General features: G+C 46.3%; 2 protein-coding genes across 2 annotated transcripts in view; one reads left to right on the plus strand and one right to left on the minus strand.

Annotated features, from left to right (window-relative positions):
- Positions 1 to 10,646, plus strand: part of LOC141760068 (uncharacterized) — a 190,553-nt gene that overhangs the window by 93,070 nt on the left and 86,837 nt on the right. The window lies entirely within an intron of this gene.
- Positions 1 to 10,646, minus strand: part of sugct (succinyl-CoA:glutarate-CoA transferase) — a 47,288-nt gene that overhangs the window by 35,392 nt on the left and 1,250 nt on the right. The window contains exons 2-4 of the mRNA XM_074622334.1: positions 10,139 to 10,210; positions 9,786 to 9,883; positions 8,876 to 8,978 (exon numbers count right to left, since the gene is read on the minus strand). Coding sequence (XP_074478435.1) covers positions 8,876 to 8,944 — 69 coding nt within the window. The 5' untranslated portion in view covers positions 8,945 to 8,978; positions 9,786 to 9,883; positions 10,139 to 10,210. The remainder of the gene's footprint in view (positions 1 to 8,875; positions 8,979 to 9,785; positions 9,884 to 10,138; positions 10,211 to 10,646) is intronic.

A 10,646-nucleotide genomic window follows, 5' to 3' on the forward strand; every position in this document is an offset into this window, starting at 1 on the left:
AAAAATATCGTCTTTGAATCGTACCGCATCGCTCTGGATGAGCCAGATATCGTCATTGAATCGTACCGCATCGCTCTGGATGAGCCAGATATCGTCATTGAATCGTACCGCATCGCTCTGGATGAGCCAGATATCGTCCTTGAATCGTATCGTATCGCTCTGGATGAGCCAAATATTGTCATTGATTCGTATCGGAACCAAGGAACGTGATTGGTATCGTATCGTAGTAGAATCGTAGTTTTACACCTCGTCGTCCATCCACATCTAAACATACAACTTTGTCCTAAAACTGACCATTCAAAAGACACTGAAAACATTCTTTAGTTTCTGTTTCCACAAACAAAATGAAGAATATTGAGTGAATAAATGTGCGATGACGTCACCCAGAGGTCAAAGTTACCTGCTCTGAAACTATAACAACACTATCAATCATCTTCCTGTGAAGGTTTACGTTCTTCTAACGGTGGAAACTTAATATTCAGTCATCTATTCCTCCACATCGTCCATGCAGACCAGATATAATTTAGATTTTCCCCCAGCTCCGTTCAGCTGTCAGCTTGTGGCTTATCTGGTTATCTGGGAACAGCCGGGGGTTAGGTCTACCTGACCTGGAGGAAACCTCAAGTCTGTCAACACGGCTTTATATCCAGCATATCCTGAAACAAACCCCCGACATCACTCACTATCTGTGGAGGAAGAATCCAGTCTGTCAAGGAAGGTTCCTCCTTCAACAGGTCTGATCCAACGCATCCGTGTCGCATGGTGGCTCTAGACTCTGAATCTCCGTTCCCGCTGGACAGAAAGCCCACGAACATCTGGCTTCGTTGGAAAGGTTACTACATTCAGCATTGATGAATGACTCTGCAGTAGTCACGGTATACGCCAGACTGCCAATACGCCATCTAGACCACGCCCCCCTCATAGACGGTAACAGAGTAAACAGAAGAAGTAGGAACTAGTCAAATAGATGAAAAATGTCAAAAAATTATCCCAACATTTTCGGTAAAAAAAAATAAATAATAGAAGAAGTTGAAACATCCAAAAAATATGTGAAAATTATCTGAAAAATATCCCACCAAAAAAATCTGGAAAACATCCAAAAACATGTCGGGAGAATTGAACTCTTCACTGGACAGGGTTGCAGGTTGAATTCTGTGATTCCCTGTTCAGCTCAGAACAGAGCAAGGCACTTAGCGCCGCCAGAGGTGGGTGGTTTGAGTCTGATTTATCTGATGCTACATGTTAGGTATCCACTTCAGAGGCTGTTTAGGTTCCAGCCGGGATAAATCAAGCGCACCTCCAGTAGTCCGATATTAAAGCCATATTTAGCTGCATGTTTCCTGCAGGGCGCTGGACGCCGCCCAGAACACAGGACACATACACGGCCGTAAAATACAAGGTCAGTTACTGCTGAACGATGGAGAGACTGAGACGGAGAGAGAGACGGAGAGAGAGAGAGCAACTGGAGGGCAGAGAGATAGGAAGTAGTGAAAAGGTAAAAATGACTGAGAACTTGAAGATGTGAGAACGTGAGAGAGGAAGAGAGGAGAACAGTGACGGAGGGGAATATAGAACTACTAAATGATGGTAGAAGTGAAAATAAAAAGCAAGAGAAAAGACTAATTCTATATTTTCCTCCATTAAATCGTGCCAAACATCAACCCGTCTGTTCCCTGGAGGATATCATGTTGAGCTGCTGTAACAACCTTTAGTGACGACGGCTCAGCGGCTGCTGGAGGTTTTACTGAGTTTTGTCGTTTTCCAAACGGCTTTTCTAAACCGATACACAATGAGCATCAATAAATGTGAACTATATATAACTAAACTGGAAAAACAAAGTTTGGAAACTTGTGTTTGGTGGATTATTTCTCTGTTGTTCCAATGCTAATGGTCATTGTATTTTACATCGTTGGAAAGCCTGTTTATTTACCTTCACAATGATGTCACACTTGTAAGGATCATGCATTTGTGGGATGAGCAGCACAGCTGATTATGTGGGTAGCGCCCAAGAAAAATTTGCCAAAATGCTCCGTCAATGGTAAACAGTGTATTCTCCTGTTGGTGTTGACTCTTGTTTTGAGTTGTTTGGTGGATGATTGAACTCTCTATCAGTAACAAGGAACAAACAAGACATATTGATTGATTGAATCCACCGTCAGGAGCCTCAGTAGAGGTGGAAGATCCATACGCAGCCACAACAGCCTGGCACCTCCTCCTCATGCTGGTCACCAACCGGGTCACACGTTGCTGTGGGATGGCGTTCCATTCCTCAACCAGGATTGGTTGCAGGTCAGCCAGCGTGGTTGTGTTGGTCACTCTAACACGTACAGCACGCCCAAGCTGATCCCACAAGTGTTGAGTTGGGTTGAGGTGTGGACTCTTGGCAGGCCGTTCCATTCTCTCTACTCCCACATTGTGGAGGTAGTCTGTGATAACCCTGGCTCTGTGGGGGGGGGCGTTGTTTCTTGGAGGATGAAGTTAGGTCCCAGATTGTGGAGATATGGGATCACCACTGGCTGCAGAATCTCATCCTGATATCTCCCTGCATTGAGATGGCCTTCAATGATGACAAGCCTTGTTTTGCCAGTGAGGGAATCACTTCCACTAAATGAACATCATGCTGTATTGAAGAAGACTTGAAACATAAAGTCATGTTGAGGATGTTTACTGAGGTCATAGATCAAGAGAGAAGGAGGCTCATTTTGGTATTTAGGGCCGTTTAGAACCTAACTAGATTTGTTAGTGTAAATAATTCAGGTCAGAAAATGAAGCAGGGTTTTATGATCCAGGAGAGGCCTGAAGGAGAACTTTAAAATGTGGAAGTCAGGAAAGCTCCTGAAGGAAACGCTGACAGCGAGACGGGAGAGAAACAAAGAACCAGATGAGAGAGAGGTTGACGGTTTTCCAAATGACTTCCAGATTTGGGTTTTTGGAGCGGAGCCGTCCTGATTAGCAGCAGCTTCTCTGCTGAGCTGCTGTGTGGAGGGAAGCTGCAGCTCCACGCCGTCACACACAGAGCAGGCCGGACGGCGTTAAACGGACACACCGCCGCCGCCGTCACACGATTCAGTCCATCTACAGTCCTTCTAGCTTTTACACGTCCTTCCTTTAGAGCAGCCACGCAGCTCTCTCCAGTTAACTTCTACATGGTTCGATGTGTTTACTGAACGGATGCTAATGAATGCCGGCTATTATTTCCCAGCATGCTCGGTGTAAACAGGAGAGAAGGACGTGGAGGAAACTCAATCGGCCAAGTTCAATCAAGAGCCTGAATCTCTGCTTTGTTTTCTGTTAATTGCGGCGTCATGTGGGAAACATTTACTGCCGGAGAGATGAGAGCAATTATGGGAGCAAAATAAATAGAGTGAAGAGCGGCTGTCAGCGATCTCACACCGACCAGGAGCCCTTCAGCAAGGCATCGGGCTCTCACACCGACCAGGAGCCCTTCAGCAAGGCATCGGGCTCTCGCACCGACCAGGAGCCCTTCAGCAAGGCATCGGGCTCTCGCAGCGACCAGGAGCCCTTCAGCAAGGCATCGGGCTCTCGCACCGACCAGGAGCCCTTCAGCAAGGCATCGGGCTCTCGCACCGACCAGGAGCCCTTCAGCAAGGCATCGGGCTCTCGCACCGACCAGGAGCCCTTCAGCAAGGCATCGGGCTCTCGCACCGACCAGGAGCCCTTCAGCAAGGCATCGGGCTCTCGCACCGACCAGGAGCCCTTCAGCAAGGCATCGGGCTCTCGCACCGACCAGGAGCCCTTCAGCAAGGCATCGGGCTCTCGCACCGACCAGGAGCCCTTCAGCAAGGCATCGGGCTCTCGCACCGGCCAGGAGCCCTTCAGCAAGGCATCGGACTCTCAAACCGGCCAGGAACCCTTCAGCAAGGCATCGGGCTCTCGCACCGGCCAGGAGCCCTTCAGCAAGGCATCGGACTCTCGCACCGGCCAGGAACCCTTCAGCAAGGCATCGGGCTCTCGCACCGGCCAGGAGCCCTTCAGCAAGGCATCGGACTCTCGCACCGGCCAGGAGCCCTTCAGCAAGGCATCGGACTCTAGCACCGGCCAGGAGCCCTTCAGCAAGGCATCGGGCTCTCGCACCGGCCAGGAGCCCTTCAGCAAGGCATCGGACTCTCGCACCGGCCAGGAGCCCTTCAGCAAGGCATCGGACTCTAGCACCGGCCAGGAGCCCTTCAGCAAGGCATCGGGCTCTCGCACCGACCAGGAGCCCTTCAGCAAGGCATCGGGCTCTCGCACCGGCCAGGAGCCCTTCAGCAAGGCATCGGACCTGGAGTGGAGCCCAGCAGCAGTGAAGGAAGTGAAGTCTGGGTCATGTTGAGATCAGTGATCATCAGTAGAACCAACATGATTATAGAAATCTTGTTTGTGCCAGATGTGTGGAAACATCTGTATCATCAGTCAGCACTCACAGGTGTGTGTGTGTGTGTGTGTGTGTGTGTGTGTGTGTGTGTGTGTGTGTAGAGAGTGTGTCCTAACGTAGTTTAAACCCAGCGTGTGTGTGTGTGTGTGTGTGTGTGCGCGTGTGTGTGTGTGCGTGCAGCCAGGTTCTGGAGGCAGATGGGTCGGTCTGAGACGCTGAGTCACAGCGTTCATATGACGGCGCCGGGCCAGGTGGTGACGGGAGCTGCTGTCCTCAGAACACACATTCAACACTACAGAACACTCAGTCACATGTTGTCTCCTACACGGTACACATGCTAACGTTAGCATCATTAGCATCACACAGCAGGACAATCAGAGGACACCTCGTTAGTTGAGCCGGGACGAGTCCCCTGTCTCCTGGTTCTATACTACCACCATACTGCTGGTTCTATACTACCACCAGACCTGCTGGTTCTATACTACCACCATACTGCTGGTTCTATACTACCACCATACTGCTGGTTCTATACTACCACCAGACCTGCTGGTTCTATACTACCACCATACTGCTGGTTCTATACTACCACCATACTGCTGGTTCTATACTACCACCATACTGCTGGTTCTATACTACCACCATACTCCTGGTTCTATACTACCACCAGACCTGCTGGTTCTATACTACCACCAGATCTGCTGGTTCTATACTACCACCAGACCTGCTGGTTCTATACTACCACCAGACCTGCTGGTTCTATACTACCACCAGACCTGCTGGTTCTATACTACCACCAGACCTGCTGGTTCTATACTACCACCAGACCTGCTGGTTCTATACTACCACCATACTGCTGGTTCTATACTACCACCATACTGCTGGTTCTATACTACCACCATACTGCTGGTTCTATACTACCACCATACTGCTGGTTCTATACTACCACCATACTGCTGGTTCTATACTACCACCAGACCTGCTGGTTCTATACTACCACCATACTGCTGGTTCTATACTACCACCATACTGCTGGTTCTATACTACCACCATACTGCTGGTTCTATACTACCACCATACTGCTGGTTCTATACTACCACCATACTGCTGGTTCTATACTACCACCATACTGCTGGTTCTATACTACCACCATACTGCTGGTTCTATACTACCACCATACTGCTGGTTCTATACTACCACCATACTGCTGGTTCTATACTACCACCAGACCTGCTGGTTCTATACTACCACCATACTGCTGGTTCTATACTACCACCAGACCTGCTGGTTCTATACTACCACCATACTGCTGGTTCTATACTACCACCATACTGCTGGTTCTATACTACCACCATACTGCTGGTTCTATACTACCACCATACTGCTGGTTCTATACTACCACCATACTGCTGGTTCTATACTACCACCATACTGCTGGTTCTATACTACCACCATACTGCTGGTTCTATACTACCACCATACTGCTGGTTCTATACTACCACCAGACCTGCTGGTTCTATACTACCACCATACTGCTGGTTCTATACTACCACCAGACCTGCTGGTTCTATACTACCACCATACTGCTGGTTCTATACTACCACCATACTGCTGGTTCTATACTACCACCATACTGCTGGTTCTATACTACCACCATACTGCTGGTTCTATACTACCACCAGACCTGCTGGTTCTATACTACCACCAGACCTGCTGGTTCTATACTACCACCATACTGCTGGTTCTATACTACCACCATACTGCTGGTTCTATACTACCACCATACTGCTGGTTCTATACTACCACCATACTGCTGGTTCTATACTACCACCATACTGCTGGTTCTATACTACCACCATACTGCTGGTTCTATACTACCACCAGACCTGCTGGTTCTATACTACCACCAGACCTGCTGGTTCTATACTACCACCATACTGCTGGTTCTATACTACCACCATACTGCTGGTTCTATACTACCACCATACTGCTGGTTCTATACTACCACCATACTGCTGGTTCTATACTACCACCATACTGCTGGTTCTATACTACCACCAGACCTGCTGGTTCTATACTACCACCATACTGCTGGTTCTATACTACCACCATACTGCTGGTTCTATACTACCACCATACTGCTGGTTCTATACTACCACCAGACCTGCTGGTTCTATACTACCACCATACTGCTGGTTCTATACTACCACCATACTGCTGGTTCTATACTACCACCATACTGCTGGTTCTATACTACCACCATACTGCTGGTTCTATACTACCACCATACTGCTGGTTCTATACTACCACCATACTGCTGGTTCTATACTACCACCATACTGCTGGTTCTATACTACCACCATACTGCTGGTTCTATACTACCACCAGACCTGCTGGTTCTATACTACCACCATACTGCTGGTTCTATACTACCACCAGACCTGCTGGTTCTATACTACCACCATACTGCTGGTTCTATACTACCACCATACTGCTGGTTCTATACTACCACCATACTGCTGGTTCTATACTACCACCATACTGCTGGTTCTATACTACCACCATACTGCTGGTTCTATACTACCACCATACTGCTGGTTCTATACTACCACCATACTGCTGGTTCTATACTACCACCATACTGCTGGTTCTATACTACCACCAGACCTGCTGGTTCTATACTACCACCATACTGCTGGTTCTATACTACCACCAGACCTGCTGGTTCTATACTACCACCATACTGCTGGTTCTATACTACCACCATACTGCTGGTTCTATACTACCACCATACTGCTGGTTCTATACTACCACCATACTGCTGGTTCTATACTACCACCAGACCTGCTGGTTCTATACTACCACCAGACCTGCTGGTTCTATACTACCACCATACTGCTGGTTCTATACTACCACCATACTGCTGGTTCTATACTACCACCATACTGCTGGTTCTATACTACCACCATACTGCTGGTTCTATACTACCACCATACTGCTGGTTCTATACTACCACCATACTGCTGGTTCTATACTACCACCATACTGCTGGTTCTATACTACCACCATACTGCTGGTTCTATACTACCACCATACTGCTGGTTCTATACTACCACCATACTGCTGGTTCTATACTACCACCATACTGCTGGTTCTATACTACCACCATACTGCTGGTTCTATACTACCACCATACTGCTGGTTCTATACTACCACCATACTGCTGGTTCTATACTACCACCAGACCTGCTGGTTCTATACTACCACCAGACCTGCTGGTTCTATACTACCACCATACTGCTGGTTCTATACTACCACCATACTGCTGGTTCTATACTACCACCATACTGCTGGTTCTATACTACCACCATACTGCTGGTTCTATACTACCACCATACTGCTGGTTCTATACTACCACCATACTGCTGGTTCTATACTACCACCATACTGCTGGTTCTATACTACCACCATACTGCTGGTTCTATACTACCACCATACTGCTGGTTCTATACTACCACCATACTGCTGGTTCTATACTACCACCATACTGCTGGTTCTATACTACCACCATACTGCTGGTTCCAGATGTATTCAGAGTTACGTTAACTTCTTCACCTCTAGACCATGAAGGAACCAGATGATTCAGACACTTCTAGAGACTTTAACTTCTATAAATCTCTAAAGTGTTTGATTTCCAGCATGTCTGTAGTCAGAGACGTCCTGAAGTCAGATATATCAGGATCATTGTCAGGAAGTATTGATTATCCAGCAACCCAGAAATATAAAGAATAAAGACATGTCCCTCACAGATTAGTGTTTTTAATTTATAATGTTTTATACTTCTGGTGAATATAATCCATCAGTCTGATTTCCATAGATGTATTTAGTATCTACAGTTCCCTTTGTTAACACCTTATTTTGAAAAGCAGACGTAGTCCCACGTGTCTACTTCCTGTAACTTCTCCAAGGTGGTCGCTCAAATTTTTGGGCCATATTTTTGACATATTGGGCATTTTTTCAGAATTTTTTTTTTTTCAAACATATTTCAGCTTTTTTGACCTTTTTCTGACATCTTTCAGACTTTTCTTTTACATATTCCAGCCTGTTTCATATGACAGTAGTATCTTCACTCTAGCTTTAATACAATTTAAAACTGAGCTGCTACAACCTCCGGAAGATCGAGTGCGTTAATGCCTTAAATTAGTGGCGTTAAAACGATTTCACGTTAACATTGACAGCCCTATTTTCTTTTATAAAATGTTCCTAAATAAACACACAAAACATTTTGACCCAAAAGATTTCTAAATGTAGAAACATGCGGTCATTTACATACTGGACTGGTCCCCGCGTTTTCATTGTGAAAGAGCAACGGCCAATGAGGACGCTCCGACACTCGGCCGACCAATCGTGTAACTTCATCACTCAGTGACGGACTTTTACGTTTGCGTGTGTGTGTGCGTGTGTGTGTGTGTGTGTGTGTGTGTGTGTGTGTGTGAGACTGACCTGTGGATCAGAGAAGACTTCCTGGATGTTGTTGATTGGTCCAACAGGAACACCGGAGCCCTCAAACATCCTCAGCCAATCAGCTGTCTTCTCCTGCAGAAACCTGACAGAGAGAAATTAATCACCGATGGATTCATCAGGTTCTATAGTTTACTAGGATACCAGTATCGGACTTTTCTTCTGCCTTTGTTTCAGAGTTTTATTCGAAAAAAATTTGAAAATGTTCTGACTTTTTTCAGAATTTTTTTCAGATTTCAGACTTTTTTCAGACTTTCTTTTCACAATTTCCGGACTTTTTCAGATATTTTTCATAATTTATTTCCTGATTTTTTCAGACAATTTTCTGACTTTTTTGGACATTGTTTCAAATATTTTTCAGAATTTCTTTCGTACATTCAGCCATTTTTCGGATAATTTTCTGACATTTTTCTGACTTTTTATTGGACATTTTTCAGACATTATATCGGACAAAAACCCTCACATATCTGGAAGTCAGAGGTCAAGGGATCCCTTTGGAAATGGAAATTTTCCTCGCCAAAATTTAGCATAACTTTGGAGCGTTATTTAACCTCATTCACTACAAGCTAGTATGACACAGCAGTAGTAGTAGTAGTAGTAGTAGCATGGTTGGTACCGATGGATTCATCAGGTTCTATAGTTTACTATGATACCAGGATCTTCACTCTAGATTTAAAACTGAGACGCTAAGACCTAAAAATCATAAGATAATGCGTTAAATAGATTAGTGGCGTTAAAACGAAGTTGCGTTAACGAGTTATTATCATTATATTTAAATAATAAAAACATTATTTAAATGATCATTATTATCACCATGTGTGTGTGTGTGTGTGTGTGTGTTTGTCTGTGTGTGTGTGTGTGTGTGTGTGTGTGTGTGTGTGTGTGTGTGTACCTCTGTGACAGCGTGTGCAGCAGCTGTTTGCGGTTCTGGACTCTCAGCTTGTTGGTTCTGTACTCCGGTTCCTCTGAGAGCTCCGTCAGCTGCAGAACCTGCAAACACACACAAGATTAATATTTCACTTTATTAGACATAAGATCTGTAGAATAAACTCTCCAGACCCGGAAAGTATGAGATGAACATACTCTTTGATGCAGAAAAATATGCATTTTCCTTTAAAAGTACTTCATGTATATATTTATATCTGAAAATTTACTTTGATTCTGAAAAACAAATGAAGCATTCAGTGATTTTGGGGTCAACACTGATCCCAACAGGTAACTGTTAAACAACACACAGTGACCGACCTGACACACTTTGAGGAACTGCCGGTCGTTGCCTGCAGCCACCACGATGTGTCCGTCTCTGGTTGTGAAGGCCTGAAACAGAGATGAGAGCCTTTAGACTCATTCAGCTAACACACATCACAGACACCTGGAGGGAACTAAATATATCCACACACACGAGTATCCCCATTAGGGATGCACCGATACCACGGTTCTTCAGACCGAGTACTTATATCTGGGTACTCTCCGATACCGAGTACCGATACGAGTACTTCTCTGTGTCTAAAGAGCCTCGTTAACAGCCAGCTGGAGGGTGTGAGGACACACGGCAGGCTGGGGAGTCCCACATACGAGGCGGTGCGCCGCCACCGGCTTGGAAAGGCTCAGGGCGAAGGTGGCTCGCGGTCGCAGCTTTACAGCGCTCCCTGCCCGGACCTCGCCGCACTGCGAAGGGGCTCCCTGCTCCCGGTGCGACTGTCGACCGGGGCAGACTGTCCTCAGTGCGCCCCGACCGCGTCGTGCCGCGGCC

Source organism: Sebastes fasciatus, chromosome 21 (assembly GCF_043250625.1).
Source record: "Sebastes fasciatus isolate fSebFas1 chromosome 21, fSebFas1.pri, whole genome shotgun sequence".
Taxonomy (NCBI): domain Eukaryota; kingdom Metazoa; phylum Chordata; class Actinopteri; order Perciformes; family Sebastidae; genus Sebastes; species Sebastes fasciatus.